Consider the following 22,614-nt stretch of genomic DNA (forward strand, 5'->3'; position numbering starts at 1 on the left):
TAAGAAGATGGGGTAGGGGGTGGTGTGGGAGGGAATGGAGAGAAAAGGGCAAATCCAAGAAGGAATTGGGGAGGGAGGGAGAGGAGAATGATTGCCCCCAGGGTAGCAGGTCTTGGCCCAGCCAGCTATGAGTGGGCAGCAGAAGGGCCCCTCCCTTGGTGCTGCCAATACCAGCTGCCAGGCAGAGGGGAGGCCCCAGAGGAGACGGAAGCTGGGGAAAGGGAATGGAAGACTTCCAGGGTAGCCTTGCTCAACTCCCCCAGGGGGCTCTTGGGGAGGGGGCTGTGACCCAGGCCAGGCAAGGAGAAGGTGCTGCCTGTTCCAGCAAGGCCTGTAGGCAGTGGTGACCTTGTGAGCATTCGCGTCACCTCTCCCTGGACTTTCTGAAGATAGGACCAGCCTCAGATGTGACCGGGCTGGGAGTGAACGGAGAGGTAGGATCCTGTATGGACCATGGTTTGTGGACTTGGTCCTGTGCCCACTGTGGGACCCTAGGCAAGGCCCCCTCATCCCTCTGGACTCCATTTCTCATCTGCAAAATTTCCAGGGCTTGAAACATTTGACTGCCAGGGTTCTTTCCTGTTTCTGCTGCACAGGGGAGTGCACAGAAAAGTCGTGGAAGGAGGGGCAGGGCAGGGGGGCCTCTAAGTGAGTTGGCAATCTCTGGAATCCCCAGCCCTTCCCCTCAATACGGCTTTGCCTCTGAGATCACAAAAGCTGTGTCCCCAACCCACACGCGCACGCACACACACACACACACACACGTTAGACTTCTTAAATCTAGAGGCTCAGAAGATGACAAACGCCCGCATCTCCAGCTGCTCCAACTCTTTCCTCCTCCCTTTTGACAGATGAGAAAACTGAGGCCCCGCGCTGGGATTTCCAGAGCCCGGGATTTCCCAGCCCTCCCACTCCCAGCCTCCAGCCACTCCCGCCCCTCTTGCCCAGCGCGGTCTGCGGCAGCTCCGCGGGGTCGCCGGCGAGGGCCGGCTGGGACTCCCGGGGGACCCCGCCGTCGGAGCAGCCCCCCGCGCTCGGCGCCGCCCCGCCTCGCCGCCGTGCACTCGCCGGGGAGCCAGCCACCGAGGGCGGAGGCGGGGAGAGAGCGACCGAGCCTGGGAGGGGTGCTGGCAAGAGCTCGCGCGCTGTGTATGGTCTGTCAGAGGCAGCTGACCTTTGAGGAGGAAATCGCTGCTCTCGGCTCCTTCCTGTAGTAACAGCCGCCGCCGCCGCCGCCGCCAGGAGCCCCGGCCCGGAGCGAGCGCCGGCCCCGTCGCCGGACCGCCCGGCACGACCAGGTGGGTGGCCCCGGCAGCGCGTCCCCGGCGACGCGCGCCCAGAGGGGGCACCCCGCTGCTGCTGCTGCTGCTGCTGCTGCTGCTGCTGCTGCTGCTGCTGCTGCTGCCCGGGTCCTCGCCCCGCAGGCCCCGGAGCCCGACAGCCGGAGGGGCGCCGGGGACGGTCCCCGGGACCCAGAGGGAGTTTCGGCGACGCGTGGACGAGGGACGCGGGACGCGGATGGAGGGAGGAGGCCGAGGGTGGGCGCCGTCCTCACCCTCGGTGGGCAGGGGGCGCTGTCGGACTGGACAGTGGGAGACGTCGGGGCACAGCGAGGTGCGGGGGGCGCAGCCCGAGAGAGGGAGTGTCTTGTCTCCCCAGCCCTCCCTCCTGAACACCCCAGCCACGTGCCAGCGGTTGCCGAGCCGTCCGGGGGAAACCTTCGGTGCCCTAGCTTTGGGCTGGAATATCCCCGCGTTCCCAGAAACGGAGACTCGGAGTTCGAAGCAGGGTAGGGGGTGTTTGCAGTCCTCCCCAGAGGGCCCGAGGGCCTCCGCCATCAAGCTTCTCTTTCAGTTTCTAGCTGTTCCCCCAACCCCCACCCCGGGAAGCCCCGGTGGGGCGAGGGGAGAGGAAGAGGGGGAGGGCACCTGACTTTCGGGAGCCCCTCCCCAAGCCTCAGCGGGTTCCTCGCTGGAGGGAAGGACGGCCTTCCCCTCCTCACCGTCTTTCTTCCCGCACAGGAAAGCGTGTCTGTGGGAAGGGAGGGGCCTGGCCTGACCGCGGTCCAGGGATGGGTGGGCATGGCAGGGCTGGGGGCAGGCCCAGTCCACGCCTGTGCCGAGAAGGCACCTCCTCAGCGCTCTGCTCGCCCTAGGTGAACGGACATGGCGGGCTGGATCCAGGCCCAGCAGCTGCAGGGAGATGCCCTGCGCCAGATGCAGGTGCTATACGGGCAGCACTTCCCCATCGAGGTCCGGCATTACTTGGCGCAGTGGATTGAGAGCCAGCCGTGGTAGGTTCCCCTGCCCGGCGCCTTGCTCTGCGGGTCCCTAACCATCCAGGCCCCTTGGCCTTTACGTCTCCTCTTGGTGGTTTGGGGAGATTCTGATCCTGGCTGTCCCTCCCTGTGTGGAAGGGGTGGTGTCCCAGGGAAAGGGGAACAAGGAAATGGGAGTCTGGGAGGGGAAAGGGGATGTTTCTAGACTCTGATGCCTGTGGAGCTGCAGGGAGCAAGTCTTGTGGGCAGGAGCCTGGGATTTTCCCGTCCTTCCTGGTACCTGACCTCCTCATACGAGGAGGCACCATAGCAGGTTTCTCTTTCCTGACTTGCGCTAAGGGATGCCATCGACCTGGACAATCCCCAGGACCGGGCCCAGGCCACCCAGCTCCTGGAGGGCCTGGTGCAGGAGTTGCAGAAGAAGGCAGAGCACCAAGTCGGGGAAGACGGGTTCCTACTGAAGATCAAGCTGGGGCACTACGCCACGCAGCTCCAGGTGGGCGTGAGCTGCAAGCCATCTGCAGGGAAACAGTGTCCGCCTTCTCTTTCCAGCACCAGAACCCCTGGGTTTTTTCCTGGTTTGGCCACTGACTCACTGTATGACCCTGAGCTTATCTGTGCTTCAATTTCCCCCACCCCCTCTTTCTAAATCAGACCTGTCGGATTCCCTTAGCCCTATGACAAAGTAAGAGATGGGACATGTTTGTCCCCAAGAGAAGGGGGATGGGTGAAAGCACTTTCTGGGTAGATCAGGCAAAAGGGATGGAAGTAGCCTGAGTCAAAATTCTGTTGTGAGAGAAAGGAACACCGACAGATTCTAGAAAGGAGGGGGTAGGGCAACCAGACATCCCTCTTAGGGCAAGTGCACGCGAGAGGAGCGGCGTTGTCCTGGAGCCTTGAATTAAGGGTTTAATGTAAGGTGAGGGTGTGGGAGGAAGGAGTATAGGGGAAAGAGGAAATTTTTGTGGAAATAGGAAAGGGATGTGGATGGTAATCATAGATGAGCATTTATTGGAACTCACTTGAATTTTTAGAGAGCCTTCTTGAATACAAGCAGTAGGGTGCCAAGGAAATAAAAAGTCCATCCCAAAGAGGGCAGGAAACAGGAGAAACCTGGGGTGTGGGGGGTGTGGGAAGGGAAGTAAAATAGGAACCCAGGGCCAGGACTATAATGGAAAGTACCTTGACCTTGGCATTAGATGCCCCGAGTCTTGAGTCATCTGCTCACTCACTTGTTTGCCCTTGGACAAGTACTCAATCTCTCTGAGCATCAGTATTCTCATCTGTGAAATGAGGATAATGGTTTCTGCTTATGTCATAGGGTTTCTATGATGCACAAGTCAAAGGTGATGGCAGATTGGAAATACTTTGTAACCTGTGGCTTTCTAACACACTGCGAACCGAATGTGAAGATCTGGGAGGGGAAATCAAGTCAAGGAGAGAGAGAGGTTCTGGTGGCCTTTCCTGAGGCTTCCGAGTGGAAGCTGAGACATAGGCTGGAGGAGAGGAAGGAGTGGGTGGCACTGCAGTGGGCATGGTGGGAGCAGAGGGTGGCCATTGGCAGCCGCTGTTGGATTCTTTCAGAACACGTACGACCGCTGCCCCATGGAGCTGGTGCGCTGCATTCGCCACATTCTGTACAATGAGCAGAGGCTGGTCCGAGAAGCCACCAATGTGAGTGCCCTGTGGGTTTCGGGAAAGATTTTGAGAAGTCCTCCCACCTGCTCTCCTCTCCAGACAGAGCTCTGTTTTATAAATACTGGCAAGAGAGAGCACCAAAGAAATAACCTACACGGGCAAGTGTGAGAGGCCATATTACATGCAGGTGTAGATTGACACCCCTCCCACACACAAAGCTCCCACTCCCTCGCTCTACTATTTACTAGCTGTGTGACTTGAGCAAGTTACCTCACCTCTCTGAGCCTCCGGTTTTTCCCTATTATAAATAAGGGTAGTCATAGTATCTACCCTATAGGGCTATCTTGAGGATTAAATGAGATACCATGTGGGCAAAGGATGTGTGCTGTGTGTTTAATCGCTCAGTCGTGTCTGACTCTTGCAGCCCTGTGGACTGTAGCCTGCCAAGCTCCTCTGTCTATGGATTTTTCCAGGCAAGAATACTGGAGCGGGTTGCCATTTTCTACTCCAGGGGATCTTCCCGACCCAGAGATCAAACCCACATCTCTTGTGTCCCCTGCCTTGGCAGGTGGATTCTTTACCACTGCGCCACCTGGGAAGCCCAGAGCAAAGAACAGACACATACAAATGAAGAGGAGGAAGCCCTAAACACACACACACATCTGGAAACTCAATCTATGTCAGAGGTGGCATTACACATCACTAGGGGAAAGATTTGCCATTGAATAAATGAGGCCAGGGGCAAAAGAAGAAATATCCTCTGGTGGGGTCTATGAGGAAAAATGGAGGTCTGTGTCAAAAGAATTAACCTGGGCAAGCTCAGAGAAGCAAGGCCCAGGGAGGCAGAGCAGGGACCTGTTCCCCAGGTTCTGAAATCATAAAGTTCTCGGACATATGCTTGGACAGTGATGCAAATGGTACATTATCCGCAGTAAAGCAAAATGAATTTCATTAAATGATATCCCTTAGGTAATGGCCACAGAGTAGTGGCCTGAAGTGAAGTCATAGTTATTATTTACTTGCGGTGGACACTGATATCAAGAATTTGAGAGGTCATTCAGTAAACATTTATCGAGGTCCTGCTGTGCGTCTGACACTGGACTAGGGTGGGAGAAACAGATAAAGTCCTGGCCTCCACCTGAAAGGAATTCAGGCTGTGATAGATCTTTAGGACTCTGCTGCTAAGTCAGCCTATATGGAAAAAGGATCCAAATCAGATTGGGGCAGGCTGGCCAGTAGTGGGAAGGGTGTCCAGAGGAAAAAGATGCCTGACTATAATGAGGAAAGAGGGAGGAAGAAGGTGGAATGAGTTTTCTAGTGAAAAGTAGCAGCAGTAGGATTTCCCTGGTGGTCCAGTGGTTAAGGCTTTACCCTCCACTGCAGGAGGCATGGGTTTGATCCCTGGTCGGGGAATTAAGATACCACATACCACAAGGTGCAGCCAAAAATAGAAATAAAGAAAATGCAAAATAAATAAATAGCAACAGTATATATGAGGGCAAGAAGGCACAAGCCATCTTATGACATTTGAAGAATTTTAAGTGTTTAGTGCTACTGGGGAGAAGGGAGCCAACTGGGCAGAAGCCAGGTCACAGAGGGTCAACTGGTACAATTCTTGACTTGGTGCAATTACAGAGCTATCTGTAAACATAGGAATGAGTCCAGTTCCAGTTAAGAAATACCTGCCTACAAGGCAGGTGCTGTTATGGTTGGGGGAAAAATAGTCCTCCAGTCATCAAGCTGTTCTTGGACACCTCTGATGTTCTGGGCCTTGAGGATTTTGTTGTGCACCAAACAGGACAAAGTCTTGGTCCTTAGGGAGCTCACTTTCTAGTGCAGAGAGGCAGACAAGAAGGAACATGCAGGAACATGACACGTTCAGTAGGGCAGTCCTATTTTAATGTAACTCTTCAGAAGAGGTCACTCTGAAAAGGTGCCAATGGAAGTGCCAACCTCAGGAAGATTTAGTGCCAGAATGTTCCAGGGTAATGGAACAAAACATGCAAAGGGCCTGAGGCAGGAACTCCCTGTGTATCCAAGGAACAGAAAGTGGCCAGTGTGGTTGGGCAACAATGGAGCTGGGGGTGGGGTAGGCAGAGGCCCCTGGCTAGGGCCGTGGAGGCTGTGAAGGGAGTTTGGGTTTTATTCTGAGAGCAGTTTACTGGAGAGGCCCTAAAGATTTGGTTGAGGACTGCCCTGGGAGTCCATTGCTTAAGAATCTACCTGCCCATGGTGGGGACATGGGTTCGATTCCTGGTGCAGGAAGATTCCACATGCCATGGCGCACCTAAGCCCGTGGGACACAACTACTGAACTCCAGAGCTTGTGCTCTGCAACAAGAGAAGCCACTGCAATGAGAAGCCCTTGCACCACAATAGAGAGTAGCCCATGAGCAGTAACAGACCCAGCACAGCCAAGAATAAATAAGTGAGTAAAATTTAAAAAAAGAACACTTGGTTGAAGGAATAGATCCAACCAGGTTAGCTGAATGGCTGGATCCACAAAGCCTTTGTTGATGCCTCCTTGTACCTTCACTTGAGGGTCTTCAGGACTCCACCCATGAGCGGGTCACACTCTTCCCTCAGTCCCCAGGTCTTAGTGAGGACACAGATGACGTGTGTTCACATGGCTTTGTTCCCCATCATGTCCCCAGCATCTAACATCATGGCATGGGATCAGTGAATGATTCTGAAATGAGGGGCCATCATCCTTAGTAGGAAAACTCAGGTAACTCCTGGGATGGGTTGGGTTCTAGTCTCTCCAGAGAGAACTCAGATGGACCTTGTGTGGGGTACTCAGATGGAGGTCAGAACTGCAACAGAAGTTTCTACCAGAGTCTGCCAGGTCACCTGTTTCGCCTCCTTTACCCCCTCCACCCCTATTTTGGCAAATGACTCTTCTTCTGACTCAAAGTACCCTTCCTTCTTATTCTAGATTTGGTGTCTGGGGTCTATAGTATTGGTGGTGTTCCCCAAGGCCTGAGGTTTTTCTCCCATCCTCACTGCCCAGCTCACTGCTGCCTGCACCCTCCCCTGATATGTCTCCAGGGTAATTCTTCTGCTGGGATCCTGGTTGATGCCATGTCCCAGAAACACCTTCAGATCAACCAGACATTTGAGGAGCTGCGACTGGTCACACAGGACACAGAGAATGAGCTGAAGAAGCTGCAACAGACTCAAGAGTATTTCATCATCCAGTATCAGGAGAGCCTGAGGATCCAGGGTGAGCCTGGTGTGGGAGGGCAGTGCATGTCTGGAGGACCAGAGTGAGACCACTTTGTGAACTCCTGCAGGGTTGGGGCTAGGTCCATGTCTGTCTCCCCAGAGCCTTACCCAAAGCTTGGTCCAAGTAACAGCTCCAGTGATGGAGCCCCTGCTGTGGGCCAGGCTCCAGGCTAAACCCTTATTCAATACAACCTTTACTCAATACGACTGTGTTATTCAATACAACTTTTACCATAGCCCTAAGAATTAAGTGGGGTTTCCCCGGTGGCTCAGATGGTAAAGAATCTGCCTGCAATGCAGGAGACCCAGGTTCGGTTCCTGGGTCGGGAAAATTCCCTGGAGAAGGGAATGGCTTCCCACTCCAGTATTCTTTATTCCTGTTTTGCAAATAATAAAACTGATGTTCAAAGAGAACATGCAGTTTGGCCTGGGCTTCTTGTAAGTTGCAGAACTGGATATTAACTAGAGATATTCATAAAATCCCTATGTTTTATTAACCAGTATTCTGTATCTCGGTGAACGAATGAATGAATGTGGACAGAGTGTTCCCCAATCAGAGGGAAAACCTAGGTTGGGAGTCCCCTGGTTGAACCAGGCTGGGGAGAGGTGGAACTCCAGAATGCCCCTTCTTGAGCTTCACTAATAGGAGGTAAAGATGGGAGGAGGACGCGACAGTGGAAAACTCTGCTGTCTCTGAGGTCTATAATTTTCTAGTAGCTGCCATGATTAGGGTGTGGGGGAAAAAAATTAACCCAGAAGGAATTAACCCCACTAGGTGTCCTTACGGTACCCTTTGAGGAGCCTTGAAACATGACTCATCTTCCTCCACTTCAAATTGACCCCAGAGCTGTATCACCCCTATCTAAGTGAGAACAGGAAGCCACCTTCTCCTTGTTCTTATTTTTCTGACTTCTTAAGGTAGAACCTTAGGTCATTGATTTTAGACCCTTCTTTTTCCTAATGTGTATATTCAGAGCTATTGATTTCCCTCTCATTAATGCTTTAGCTGCATCTCATCTTGGCTATGCTGTGTACCATTATCATTCAATTTGAAATATTTTCTAATTTCTCTTCTATTTATTTCACCCATACACTACTCAGACGTATATTGTTTAATATCCAAATATTTGAGTTTTTTTTCTAGATGTCATGTCATTATTGATTTCATTCCATGGCTGAGTTCTATTGTTGTCAGAGAGCTCATGCGTATGATTTCCTCTCTCAAGTTTATGAAGACTTGCTCTGTGCCCCAGCATGTGCTCTATCTTGATGAATGTATTTTGTGGTCTTGAAAAGAATGTATGTTCTGAAGTTGTTTCATTTAAAGGTAGCAATAATAAATTCAATAATGTTAACGTATTTAACATAGTATATAATGTTAACATAATGAAGTAAAAAAACAAACAAACCGAGAAACCGATAACATCTATGTTTTCCAAACATACTTTAGTGAGTAGAGTGGCATTGTTTTTTACATTTTTACAAATCTCTTTAATGTTAGGCTTAGTCGGAGATAGCTGGATCTGGCTTTCAAGCTGTTGTAATATCACATATCTTATAGCCTCTAGAAAACTCTGCTGTATACTTATAAGTGAATAAAAGAAAAAAAGGCAAATAAAGTCTTATGATTTTATGAAAATAGTTCTGGCCTTGTGGACCTCCTATAAGGGTTCTAGGAAACCCTCGGGGGTCCCTGGTTCATACTTTGAGAACCACTGATATATATCTTTATTGATTTATTTTTGCCTAATTGCTCCTATAGATAGAGAGGTATCAAGATCTACTGTGTTGTGTAATTCTCCGATTATTTATGCAAATATTCCTTATGTAAATATTTTATGTTTTTTGAAGCTTTATTATTTGAAGCATATATATTTATGCCATGCTTAGTTGCTCGGTGGATTCCCTGGGTTGGGAAGATATCCTGGAGAAGGAAATGGCAGCCCACTCCAGTATTCTTGCCTGGAGAATCCCACGGATGGAGCAGCCTGGTAGGCTACAGTCCATGGGGTGGCAAAGAGTTGGACACGACTGAGCAAATCCGCTCACTTTCACTTTTAGCCTCCCGGTCATATCCAATTCTTTGTGACCTCATGGACTGTAGTCCACCAGGCTCCTCTGTCCATGGGGATTTTCCAGGCAAGAATACTGGAGTAGATTGCTATGCCCTCCTCCAGGGGATCTTCCCAGATCCTGGACCAGATCAGATCAAACCCAGGTCTCCCAGATTGCAGGCAGATTCTTTACTGTCTGAGCCACCAGGGAAGCATATATATTTATAGTTATTTATGCTATGCTGTGCTAAGTCGCTTCAGTCGTGTCCGACTCTGTGCGACCCCGGAGACGGCAGCCCACTAGGCTCCTCTGTCCCTGGGATTCTCCAGACGAAAATACTGGAGTGGGTTGCCACTTCCTTCTCCAATGCATGAAAGTGAAAAGTGAAAGTGAAGTCGCTCAGTCGTGCCCGACTCAGCGACCCCATGGACTGCAGCCTACCAGGCTCCTCCGTCCATGGGATTTTCCAGGCAAGAGTACTGGAGTGGGGTGCCATTGCCTTCTCCGCTAGTTATTTATAATTACTTATAATTAGCATGTCTTCTGATTGATTGACCCCTTAATAATTATGGAATACCTTTCCTGATCTATGGTATCACTCTTTGTCTGGGATCTATCATATATTACTATAACACCTCCAGCCTTTTTATCCTATATTAACACAATGTATTTTTATTCATGCTTTTTATTTATTTTTTATTTTTAAATTAATTTATTTATTTTAATTGGAGGCTAATTACTTTACAATATTGTAGTGGTTTTTGCCATACATTGACATGAATCAGCCATGGGTGTACACGTGTTCCCCATCCTGAACCCCCCTCCCACCTCCTTCCCCATCTCACCTCCTTCCCCATCCCATCCCTCAGGGTCATCCCAGTGCACCAGCCCTGAGCACGGTCTCATGCATTGAACCTGGACTGGTGATCTGTTTCACATATGATAATATAGATGTTTCAATGCTATTCTCTCAAATCATCCCACCCTTGCCTTCTCCCACAGACTCCAAAAGACTGTTCTATACATCTGCGTCTCTTTTGCTGTCTCGCATATAAGGTCATCATTACCATCTTTCTAAATTTGTTAGTATACTGTATTGGTGGTTTTCTTTCTGACTTACTTCACTCTGCATAATAGGCTCCAGTTTCATCCACCTTATTAGAACTGATTCAAATGCATTCTTTTTAATAGCTGAGTAATATTCCGTTGTGTATATGTACCACAGCTTTCTTATCCATTTGTTTGCCGATGGACATCTAGGTTGCTTCCATGTCCTGGATATTGAAAATAGTGCTACGACGAACACTGGGGTACACATGTCTCTTTCAATTCTGGTTTCCTCGGTGTGTATGCCCAGCCGTGGGATTGCTGGGTCATATGGCAGTTCTATTTCCAGTTTTTTATTCATGCTTTAAAAAATTCGAAATGTAGACAGCACATAGTTGAGGCTTTTTGTGTTTATTCTGAAAATCTCTGCTTTTAATTGAGGTGTTCAGTTTATTAATATTTAATGTAATGTTAAATACCCATCGCTTGAGGTCCACATTTTAATATTTATTTTGTTTTGTTCCTTTTTGGTTTTTGTTCCTCTGTTCTTCCTTTTAATTGTTTAAACTTTTAAAGATGCTGTTTTAATTTAACCATTAAGCTTTCCTCCTACCCTACCCTATGGGTGTTTTCTGTATCTTGAGATTAGCACATTGCCTGAGTCGTAGCAGGCATTGAATAAAAGTTGGGGGGATGATTCGAGAAGGTCTTCATTACATCTGAATCCAACCAAGATTGACGTGAAAGAAAGGATAGCCCTTTTCCAAGATTAGGGAACAGGAGATTTCAGGCTCTTATTTCTACCCAAGGCCACTGACTGGCTCACAGAATGGATGATCCTATTCTTGGGTTTTCTGTTTCCTACTTGGGAGGTTGGGTTTGTCCCCATCCTGCAATGTCAGTTCAGTCTCATTTATCAAGTGCACACATCAGAAACACAGATGACTGATCTGTTTGTGTGAGGGCAGTCTCAGCTCCCTCCAGTGGAGCAGACAATTGCCTCACGTCTCCTGGCGTCCTTCCCAGAAGCTTCTGCAATTTGCCAGGAGAGACTTAAGTGGGTCACTTGCATAAGGAAGCCAGGTCCCAGTGTTGGGATTATCACTGTCTCCCTGTGGGTGGCAGGATTCCGAGTGGCTGTCCAGATTGTTCTGCTCTGTTCCTTGCCTGCTCAGTCCCCTGCAGTCAGAATGGAGCCATATTTCTAAGTTCTCTTGAATAGAGTTGCTTTAGTCTGTCCCAGCCTTGTGTGTCCATAGGACAGGGTCTCGGCCTTGTGACATGGCCCACAGAGGCCTGCCAGGAGTTTGACCAAGACTTGTGATTGATGCTCATGTCTTCTTGACTCAGCCCCAGTGAGGCCCCTGAGATGTTCAGAAAGGCCATTGGTGAGGGTTGGATGCCAGCACTGGGGACAGTGGTTACCTGTGGAGGGAGGGATGGGGTTACCAGCAGGGGAGGGGTACAGGTGCTTCACCATGGAAGTGCTTGATTTCTTAAGCGGCTTCTTGATACACAGGTGTTCCTTGTATCATCCTCTCTACTTCCTGTGTCTTAAGTATTTCATCACAAGTTGTTTGCAGAAGGAGTCAGTGAGGCCTGGTTACATATTCTGCCATTGATGAGCTGCCTGAGAGCCGGTGTGGAGAGAAACTGCCTCGCTCTCCTGAGAGACTCTCACTGCTTTTGTGTCCCCAGTGGCCCCAACTCTCTCTGTGTCTCTCTTCTGGTTGGTCAGCTGAGCTCACAGTGACCAACTTGGATAAGCATGTTAGGGACCTTCACCCCCTGAAGAAACCCCCCTTCCCTGAGGAGAGGCTGCTGAGCCTGGGAGACAGGACAGAGCCCTGTCAGAGCCTGACGAGGCTGTGCCCATGAGGTTGGGGCTGGGAGCTGCTCCATCTGCCTTTCATCCCCTCATGTAACCCATTAACCATGACTGACTTCCCTCTGGGGCCAACTGTGCCGGGCAGCTTCCTGCGCATTTCTGTCTCATCACTTACTTAACCTCCCAGCAGCCGCTGAGGCAGATGTCTCTTGATGCTCCCCTTTCACAGATGGGAAAACTGAGGCATAGGAGAGGGGGGTGACTTGCCCAAGTTCACCACCTGGTGAAGGGTGGGGTTCACTTCAGACCAGACATGGTGGCTCCAAGCCAGACTGCGCATGGGGTGAGGCGGGCTAAGTAGGGGCTTGGCCAGGGCAGGCTCCTCTTCAGCTGTCCCCAGGCTTCCATCTCCCCACTTCCCGAGGGGAGCTCAGAGTCGGGGCACAGGGGCCAGAGCCTTCTCATCTCTGGGCCCCGTTGCTGTGGAACCTGACCGGCTGCTGGTCAGACACGTCCCCTCGAGGGTCTTGCCTCCAGAACAGATGGGCTCCCGGCTGGGCCGGGGAGGTCATGGTCATGGTGTCCTGTCCCCTCCTCCAGCTCAGTTTGCCCAGCTGGCCCAGCTGAACCCCCAGGAGCGACTGAGCCGGGAGACAGCCCTCCAGCAGAAGCAGGTGTCCCTGGAGGCCTGGCTGCAGCGCGAGGCCCAGACGCTGCAGCAGTACCGCGTGGTGAGTGGGCTCAGTGTCCCTCCCCTCCCCGGGGGCGGTGACGCCCCGAGCTGTCCTGGGAACCCTAAGGGAGGCAGAGAGCCAGGAGGAGAACAGGACCTGGTGGGGCAGGAAGCCAGGGCCTTCTTCCTCATGGGACCTGAGGGGCAGAGTCGGTCTGGGAGGAGGAGGCCCTGCAGGGCTGTTCTGAGAGCCCAGAAGGGCCCGCTGAGCCACCGCCCGACCCTCAGGAGCTGGCCGAGAAGCACCAGAAGACCCTGCAGCTGCTGCGGAAGCAGCAGACCATCATCCTGGATGATGAGCTGATCCAGTGGAAGCGGCGGCAGCAGCTGGCGGGGAACGGAGGCCCCCCCGAGGGCAGCCTGGATGTGCTACAGTCCTGGTACCAGGGGTGGGGGGCAGGGAGGGGCAGGCAGCAGGGGCTCAGGGTGGTGCTGCCAGCTGCTGTTTGTGCCCACGTCTGCATGAGCAGCTGGCTCCCTCTGTCTGGGCACGGGTCTTATCCCACCAGTGGTCTGGTTTGATGCTGACGCTGGCGTCCTTTCCTGTGCCCACTCCCCTTGGAGGGGCATCACTGGCTTGGATGCTGGGATGGGGCCAGGTGGCAAAGTGACACTCAGGCTGGTTGGACCCCAGTCAGCGTCGCTCCTCCTGGGTGTTTCTCTGGGTTTCTGGCAGGCAGGGCATCTCTGCTGTGCCCAGGGAACAGGCGAGGTGGCTTGGGTGCCAGGCCTTCCTGGGGATGGAGCTGGGTGTGGGCCTGGTCCCCGCCTGGGCGCCTGCCAGCTTCTGGCCTGCAGGATGGGGGTGAAGCCAGTGTCCTTCCCTTGGGCCCCGGGGCTCGCGTTCAGGTGTGAGAAGTTGGCGGAGATCATCTGGCAGAACCGGCAGCAGATCCGCAGAGCCGAGCACCTCTGCCAGCAGCTGCCCATCCCCGGCCCCGTGGAGGAGATGCTGGCTGAGGTCAACGCCACCATCACGGACATCATCTCAGCCCTGGTGACCAGGTGACTCCTGGCCACGCCCCGCTCCCATCTGGTTGCTCTGGGTGGCGGGGGGGCAGCAGGGTTTTTGCAGATGGGGAGCTCTGGCTTAAATCCTTCAGTTTCTGCCTCACACCCTCATCCCATCCCTCTCCATCCCTTGTTGCTATGGCCTCTTGCTGTTGACCTCGCCCAGTATTTCTTGTGGATACTATACAGGTGTTTGTCTCCTGCAACTCATTTCAGCTGCTGAGTTCCTTTCACTGCCTCCCTTCCCGCCAGCTCCCCTGACTCACTGTGGCCCCCAGGGAGGGTGGACTGTGCCCCAAGCCCTCCCTTCACCTGCTCAGCCTGGTGCAAGGCAGCCTCCCCACGTGGAAGGTGGCGCCAGAGTCCTGTCCCCTGAAGTCTCTCCTGTCCCCGCAGCACATTCATCATCGAGAAGCAGCCCCCTCAGGTCCTGAAGACCCAGACCAAGTTCGCGGCCACCGTGCGTCTGCTGGTGGGCGGGAAGCTGAACGTGCACATGAACCCGCCCCAGGTGAAGGCCACCATCATCAGCGAGCAGCAGGCCAAGTCACTGCTCAAGAACGAGAACACCCGCAAGTACGTTGCCCGCTCCTGCATCTGCTCTGTAGCTGGCGTCCCAGGTGACGAGGACACACGGGGCCTCCCACTCTTTGTCTTGCGTTGCAAGGTGGTCCCATGTCTCTCCAGCTCACTCTGTCTGTCTGGGGGTCCTCCTCGCCCACAGAGTAAATCAACAAGGATTTCACTATTAGGGTGTCCCAGGACCTGTGCTGAGTGCTGGCACACTGCTGTGATCCACACTGACAGGCTCCATCACGGCCCAACCTTTAGGCTAGCAGACAGCAGACACGAGAATTGATTACTTGCTGACACATGACAAGAGAGATGACTGGGGCACCATGAAAGTGGGTCATGGAGGGGGCGGGACAGAATGACAGCTAGTTTCAAGGCTGCAGGATGACTAGGAGGAGATGATGAACGGGCGTGGAAAGGGCAGACGTTCGGGCAGAGAGAACATGGGCCCGTCTCAAGGAGGAGCAGACAATGGGCGTGGTGGATGGAGAACCCAGGGGTGAGGTCCTGGGATTAGGCCAGGCCACCCGTGAAGGGCGTGGGAATGAATGAAGGAGGGCGGGAATGAGTGAGGGGAGAGACTGGGTCCTGAGTACTGAGGCCCACTGTGTGCTCTGGGGCTGGGATGACGAAGATGACAAAGAGTTCTCACTCTCTTATGCCTTTGGGCTGGGAACAAGACAGTCATATACTCTTAAAAATCAGGCAGCGTCAAAAGTCAATAGAGTCTAGACAGAAAATTAAGGCCAAGCAATATCAAAGCGCCTGGATAGATGTCGCAACAGCACATGGATGGCCAAGGAGGGCCTTTCTGAGGATCTATTTGAGTGGAGACCTGAATGAGAAAGTCAAGAATGCAACAGGGGGACTTGCCTGGTGGTCCACTGGTTAAGACTCCACCTTCCAATGCAGGGGGTATGGGTTAGATCCCCGGTTGGGGAACTAAGGTCCTATATGCCTCGGGGTACAGCCAGAACTTTTTAAAAAATTTAAAAAATAACAAAGTGTAAAATGCATTACTTAAAAAAAAAGTAACAGGAAGGCAAGTACAGGAGTCCCCAGGCGGCACTGAGCTTGCATATTCAGCAAACATACAAGATACTGTGGGCTTGCTTGTTCTGAATGAGGGGAGAGAAGCCCACTGAGGCCAGGGCAGGGGTTGATGGCAGGGATCTTGTTAGGGTGAGGTCATGATTTTTATGTCAAGTGGGCTAAAAGCTGCCAAAGGCCCCCATGTCAGTCTTGATGCCCAAGGAATTTTAACATTGGCCCCACCCTTGGGGCTTTGCTCGGATGCTCTCAGGTTGATGAGAAAAGTCAGCCCAGAGGAACGCTCCTAGGGGAGGGGTCAGGGGCTGCTGTGGGGCCTTCAGGAGAAGCTGGGGCCCAGGGTGCATACAGGACAGTGCTCTGGGCCTGGGCCCAGTGGAGATGGGCTCCCCTCTGCTTGGCAGTGAGTGCAGCGGGGAGATCCTGAACAATTGCTGTGTGATGGAGTATCACCAGGCCACAGGCACCCTCAGCGCCCACTTCAGGAACATGGTGAGGACAGGGCCCGGCCCGAGGTGGGAGGTCTGCCCGGAGCTGAGTCCTGAGTCTTTGTAACCTGCCGCGTTCTCCTCGTCCCCTTCTGATCTCCCGCCCTGTAGTCCCTCAAGAGGATCAAGCGAGCTGACCGGCGAGGCGCAGAGTCTGTGACGGAAGAGAAGTTCACGGTCCTGTTTGAGTCTCAATTCAGTGTTGGCAGCAATGAGCTTGTGTTCCAGGTGAAGGTGAGGCCTGGCTCCCCTGTCCCCTGCAGGCCACCCAGCTGACTTGGGAAAGCCAGAGACTGGAATTCTTGCATACTCTCAGTCCAGTTACCCCATGATGCTCTCAGAAAACCTAATTTCACTCTGCTGGTGCTTATTTGCTAGATTGTAATCTGGGACCTGGGCTTCCCTGGTGGCTCAGATGGTAAAGAATCCGCCTGCAGTGTGGGAGACCTGGGTTCGATCCCTAGGTTGGGAAGATCCCCTGTGGGTTAACCCACTCCAGTATTCTTACCTGGAGAATCACCATGGACAGAGGAGCCTGGTGGGCTAGAGTTCATGGGGTCCCAAAGAGTAGGACACATCAGAGTGACTGGGCACAGCACAGCAATCTGGCACCCACCCACAGGATTGAGGCAATGGCCAAAAAGAAATGGGCTGTGTTTTTTGTTTATTTCTGCTTTGGTTTTGCTGGAAGGGGCTTGAGGAATGGAGGTCGGGTGCCTCCCCCAAGTGGAGGGCAAGACCAGGGTCATAGGCCCTCATCCGTCATTCCCTGGATTCCCGTAGACCCTGTCCCTTCCTGTGGTTGTCATCGTTCACGGCAGCCAGGACCACAATGCTACCGCCACCGTGCTGTGGGACAATGCCTTTGCTGAGCCGGTGAGTCCCTGCGGGACCCCCACTTCAGCCCCCAGCCCCTCAGAGGTTCCCAGAGTCAGCCCCAACCCCAGGGCTCCTGCTGAGTGGTCTTCTCCCACCCTTGGGCCAAACAAGTGGTCGGGGGCAGCTGGTGCAAGCACCCTGCCCTCAGCACAAGCTCAGCTCTGTCTGGGCTCCGGGTCACGGGACTCGGGTCTCCTAGGTCTGTGAGCTTGGTGCTTGGAATCTGGTCCCTGATCTCTGCTCCCAGGGCCCAGGTCTGGGTCTCTACCCCTATATACCCGTCCCTCTGCCCCTGCGCCCCCCCTTTCTTTCCATTGTGCTTTTGTCTCCTTTCCTGGATCTTTCTCACTCCCCTCTGCCTCTTGATATCTGTGTGTGTAAATACCTCCTACTCCCTCGATCTTTTCCCTTTTCTTCTCTCCCTCTCAGGGCAGGGTGCCATTTGCGGTGCCTGACAAAGTCCTGTGGCCGCAGCTGTGCGAGGCGCTCAACATGAAATTCAAGGCCGAGGTGCAGAGCAACCGGGGCCTGACCAAGGAGAACCTGTTGTTTCTGGCGCAGAAGCTGTTCAACAACAGCAGCAGCCACCTCGAGGACTACAACGGCATGTCTGTGTCCTGGTCCCAGTTCAATCGGGTGAGGGACGCGTTGCCTGCTGCCTGCCTGGGACTACCTCCACCCCTCCCTAACCTCACAGACAGGCACCTGGTCCGTGGCCCCCCTCCACCCACAGACCCTTCTCCTACAACCAGGAGAGATGGGGGCTGGTACCCCAAGGAGTGCAGACAGCCATGAGACCCGAGGCAGGACTTTGGAAAGAACCCGGGGCTGGAAGTCAGGGTCCCCGGGCTCTGGTCCTCAACATGTTAACTCATTTGCCAGGCCCCTTCCCTTCGCTGCATCGCACTGCTCCCATCTATAGAATGAAGGGGTTGGGCAGGAATGACATTGGAGGTCTCATCCAGCTTGGACAATTCCTTGCACCTTTGACCCCCTCCATGGGATTGTCCTAGATCCCTGTGTCTGAGAGGATGGGCTTCCCAGGTAGCACTAGTGGTAAAGAACCCGCCTGCCAATGCGGGAGACAAAAGAGACGTGGGTTTGATCCCTGGGTCAGGAAGATCCCCTGGAGGAGGGCATGGCAACCCACTCCACTATTCTTGCCTGGAAAATCCCACGGACAGGAGGCTGGTGGGCTACAGTCCATAGGGTCACAAAGAGCTGGACACAATTGAAGCGACTTGGCACGCAGGCACTGGGTGAGGACATGGGGGCACCAAGTGTTCCCTGGACCCCCTGTGATGACGGGACGCAAGCCCTAACCCGGGCTTTCCTGGGCACTCTCAGGAGAACTTGCCCGGCTGGAACTACACCTTCTGGCAGTGGTTCGACGGGGTCATGGAGGTGCTGAAGAAACATCACAAGCCCCACTGGAATGACGGGTGAGGCACGGGGAGTGGGAGGTCAGGGGCTCAGGGGACAGTGGCTGGTGGCCCAGCAGTGACTCTGTGTGCTCCGTGCACCCAGGGCCATCCTAGGTTTTGTGAACAAGCAACAGGCCCATGACCTGCTCATCAACAAGCCCGACGGTACCTTCTTGTTGCGCTTTAGCGACTCAGAAATTGGGGGCATCACCATTGCCTGGAAGTTTGACTCTCGTGAGTTCCTTGCATTGCCCACATTCCTGCCCCAGTGGCTTTCTTTCTCATTTCCTCATTCCCATTCTCCATCAGGCCTGTATCCTTAGAAGGGGTCTGCTGGGAAAGATGGGAACTGAGCTTTGAGGGTGGGTGGAGTGTTGCTCAAAAACCCAGTCCCTTTCTATTGTTTTCCTCTTGGGAGAACCTAACATCACTACCCCCAACAGCCTCCAGAACTGCTTAGCAAGTCCTTCTTTGTCCTGACCCAGACTTGTTGGTATCTGCTTGCCCACGGTCACTTCCTTGCCCTGTGCCGAGAACAGGGGTGGGGTTGCAGTGCAGGCTTTTACCTGGATGTCTCTACAAGCCTGGCCCCCAGCCCTACAGCTCCAATCCTCCTCCTGAGGGCGGTGGGTTGTGAAAATAAGCTTGGCCTTTTCACAGCTGACCGTAACCTGTGGAATCTGAAGCCATTCACCACGCGGGATTTCTCCATCCGATCCCTGGCCGACCGGTTGGGGGACCTGAACTATCTCATCTACGTGTTTCCCGACCGGCCCAAGGATGAGGTCTTCTCCAAGTACTACACTCCTGTGCTTGGTGCGTCTACCCAACACACCTCCCAACACACTCCCGGGGCTAAGCAGCGGGTACACCCCAGAAAGAGCCCAGGGGCCATTTCCCCTGTGAGTGTTGGTCCGCGGGATGGCACAAGGCACGCGGCGGGGATTTCAGGGCTCACCACTGAAGAGAGTTTGGAAAGCAGAAACCCCGACCTAGCTTTCTTCCCTGCAAAGCAAAACACTGAGTGGACTCCCTTCTGTGCCCTTGGAGGAGGAGGCGGCTGCAGTGTAGGGGGAGGAGCAGGATCACGCAGACCCACAGATAAAGCAGGGCTCCCATCTTAATCAACTGCCCTCACCCCTCTCCACCCTCAAATCTGCCCTCACAGTTGAGGGTAGGGAGCAAAATGGACAGCTTTTTTTCTCTTCAACCTGGCCCCACTCCATTGGTTGGGTTTGTTCCTCGGTGTGGACTCTGTTTCCTTGGCAGGGGTGGGGACAGGGAGAGAGGAAGCCAAGGGCCAGCAAAGGAAGCGGGAGATGGAATGAGACTGAAATCAGGGGTCTGGGGGGGTCACCTGGTGACTATTAGCAGGTGTTTAATGGGAGTCTGTGGGAAATCTTATCCCTCATGAGCCCCATGGCATTGTGGGGAGTGGGGAGGGGGGGCCGACTGCATAGTGGGGTGTCTACTCCCCTGGGAGCTCCCAGTGACTTTCGTTCTCATCACCATCCCCCCCGGCCCCGCCCCCCACCCCGCCCACCCCGATCCCCGGCAGCTAAAGCAGTGGACGGATACGTGAAGCCGCAGATCAAGCAAGTGGTCCCTGAGTAAGTGTCCGGGTCCAGCTCTGGTCTCCTGCGGCCTCTTTTCTCCCCAGCCTCCACCAGGCTCTCCTCACCTCTCACCGCCTCCCCTCCTGTTCCCTCCCCCATCCCACCTGGCCCAGCCCCGGGAAGGGGAACTGGGCGTGGTCACAAGGGGCGGGTACCCAGGGCCCCGCCCCTGCACTCGGAGCCCTAGGCTCAGTGGGCTCGTTGTCCTTCCACACCTGAGAAAGACACGAAGGTGCCCCCGAGCCCCTCCCCGCTGAGGCTCCGCTTCCTCCCACAGGTTTGTGAGCGCCTCTGCAGACTCTGCTGGAAGCAGCGCCACCTACATGGACCAGGCTCCCTCCCCAGCCGTGTGCCCCCAGCCTCACTATAACATGTACCCACAGAAGTAGGTTGTGTTCTCATGCAGCTCCGGGGGGAGGAATTGGGCACCCGGCCTCAGGCTGGGTGCCCAGAGGGCTAATGGGCAAGGACACCAGAGCTCCTCTCCGTCTGAGACCACCCAGGCCAGGTGGGCTTGGGCATATGCCCAGGTGCAGGGTGGATGAGATCAGCCAACCAGGAGCATAGAGCGTTGTGAAACTACATGTAGCAGGGCCCTTGCTCTGGTGCTGACTAGCTGTGTGACCTTGGGAAAATGATTGAGCCTCTCTGATGCTCAGTTTCCTTATCTGTAAAATGGAGGCAAGAATACCTACCATATGGGCCTGGGGTCAGGCTCAAGCAAGAGACTGCAGGTAACGCATTTAGCACAGGTGAGGGTGTTGTCAGGGTTTGATACAGAGTATCTCTGGGTGGTTGGTGGTTCTTAGGAGTCGTGTGGGAACAAGACATACGGCTCCTCTCTGAAGTTTCCAGAGAAGGGGATTCATTCTCTTTTGAGCCGGGGGTAGCCTGCTGCCATGGGACGACCACCGGCTTGGGAGTCACAAAAACTGGAATTCCAGTCCTTATTCCACCTGCCTTCCAGGTGGCTCTGAACAAGCTTCCTAACATGGTCAAGGCTCAGTTTCTTCCTCTATAAAGTGGAGTAAATACCCACCTTACCAGTGGCTGTGGGGATTGGCATAACGTGGTTGAAAGGCCCAGGTCTTCATAGGTGCTCAGTGTCTGGTGCCTGAGACCTCACGGGCAAACCTCCTTCACCCAACCACCTTGTTTTACAGAGGAGGGCAGGGACAGGGGAAATGAATTCCCTGAGATCACTCGATGAGCTTGTGAGCAATGAGACTAGAACCGGGGTGTCTTCCAACAAACCAGTGACTGACTGATTCAGCTTGGCGGTGTGGGCGTCTAGCCAGAGCAGGTCCTATTCCCATGAGACTGAATGGGGATCAGGCTGGGCGCTGCCCCCCAGGAGCCTGAGGCTCTGCAGCAGGCCAGCTCCTTCTGATACCCCTCTCCCCCTCCCAGCCCTGACCCAGTGCTCGACCAGGATGGAGAATTCGACCTGGACGAGACCATGGATGTGGCCCGGCACGTGGAAGAACTCCTCCGCCGCCCAATGGACAGTCTGGACCCCTCTCTCCCCCCGCCCACTGGTCTCTTTACTCCTGCCAGAGGCTCGCTCTCCTGAATGTTTGTTCGAACACTGCACTCCTCTGTGGGAACAATCCCCAGTGTGCAGGGTCCTATTCATTGTGATTTTGTGTTTGTATCTCTGTGCATACTGATGCCTTTGCAGGCAGCCCATGTACACGTGTAGACGTGCGCGCGTTTGTGTACCAGGTGTGCCCACTTCGCCTCCGCAGTCCTAGGTGTGCGGCCGCCTTGTTCTTCTGCAGATGAAGGCATTCCGAGAGCTCACTGGGCCTGTCTGTGTGGGAGAGACCAAGCCGCCTCTGTGGTCCCAGGTACGCCAGGCAGGCAGACCTATTCCTGCCAGAGCCTTAGTCTGCTCAGCAGCTGTTTGAATGGAATTATTTGCGAAGGGAAAGGAGACAGGTAATTTCTCTAAGCTCAAGTTTTATTCCTGAGTTAGCAGCTTCGCCTCTCAATTGTGTGCGTGGATCTGCTCTGGTACAGTGTTGGTCTTTTGATTCTTCCCCTCAGGAGGGAGATGATGAGTGATATTTTATACCTTATCTTATGAATAGGGACTCCAGAGTTTTTGTGAACTGAGAGCTTATCTAGGCTGTGGTTATGTCCCTAAACACCACAGAAAGGGGTCTTTTGCCTCGGGCCTGCAGTTCCCTGGCCTCTTGGTCCCCAGCCAGGGGTCTCCGGCTTCATGTCTATAATGCTGCTGCCTACGTTCGTGCTCTTCATTTCCCTGACCCCAATCCCATTTCCTCCATCTGGCCCCAGCCTTCTTTCCTTGCCTCTCTGTCTCCAACCTTGCTCACTATGGAAGAAGTTGGGGGAGGGGGAGAGAGGTCCAGGGCTTGCAGGGTTGATCCCCTCTCCTGGAAAAAACCTGCAGCAAGAGGCAGCACCAGCGACTTGGTGTGCGCCTGTGGAGTCTGGAGGAGAGAGAGGTAAAAGCTGATGGCGTTCTGCTCTGCTGGGAGGGGGAACTTGGAATAGGGCTTCTTCGCAGTTGCATAACTGACTGTGGTCTGAGAAGGCCCCTCCCTCTGAAGCTGCCGCCCACAGGCAGCCCCAGGGCAGCTGACAGCCGAGTCCTGGAAAGGGTCCCAAGTTGAAACATCTCTCAAGGAAGGTGGAGACAAGAAGCAGGATTCTTTTGTACTTTGTACATAGGCTACACATTTGTGTAAACAGTTTTTGAATAAAATATTTTTTTTCGTAAATTTGCTGGTAAGGCTCCTGG

At 53.6% G+C, this 22,614-nt stretch overlaps 1 protein-coding gene across 3 annotated transcripts; it reads left to right on the top strand.

Annotated features, from left to right (window-relative positions):
• Positions 655–22,594, top strand: LOC102185866 (signal transducer and activator of transcription 5A). 3 transcript variants are annotated; one of them, XM_018065112.1, is made up of 20 exons: positions 1,179–1,298; positions 1,660–1,789; positions 2,156–2,293; positions 2,618–2,774; positions 3,863–3,952; positions 6,964–7,138; positions 12,671–12,801; positions 13,032–13,183; positions 13,653–13,808; positions 14,211–14,390; positions 15,842–15,929; positions 16,037–16,159; positions 16,709–16,801; positions 17,234–17,440; positions 18,152–18,246; positions 18,332–18,462; positions 18,889–19,044; positions 19,787–19,838; positions 20,122–20,229; positions 21,255–22,594. In XM_018065112.1, exons 3-20 carry the CDS (start codon positions 2,166–2,168, stop codon positions 21,415–21,417), a joined length of 2,385 nt encoding a protein of 794 aa, XP_017920601.1. In that variant the 5' UTR covers positions 1,179–1,298; positions 1,660–1,789; positions 2,156–2,165; the 3' UTR covers positions 21,418–22,594. The 3 variants fall into 3 exon arrangements, with proteins under 3 accessions (XP_017920603.1, XP_017920601.1, XP_017920602.1); XM_018065114.1 differs by lacking the exon at positions 1,660–1,789 and having other exon boundaries at positions 655–1,298; XM_018065113.1 differs by lacking the exon at positions 1,179–1,298 and having other exon boundaries at positions 1,373–1,789.

This window comes from Capra hircus, chromosome 19 (assembly GCF_001704415.2).
Source record: "Capra hircus breed San Clemente chromosome 19, ASM170441v1, whole genome shotgun sequence".
NCBI lineage: Eukaryota > Metazoa > Chordata > Mammalia > Artiodactyla > Bovidae > Capra > Capra hircus.

Coding starts and splice junctions, on each gene's coding strand:
- LOC102185866 (XM_018065114.1), top strand. CDS start 2,166: ATGGCGGGCTGGATCCAGGCCCAGCAGCTGCAGGGAGATGCCCTGCGC. Junction 2,775..3,862: donor ACTACGCCACGCAGCTCCAG/GTGGGCGTGAGC, acceptor GGATTCTTTCAG/AACACGTACGACCGCTGCCC. Junction 20,230..21,254: donor TATAACATGTACCCACAGAA/GTAGGTTGTGTT, acceptor TCCCCCTCCCAG/CCCTGACCCAGTGCTCGACC.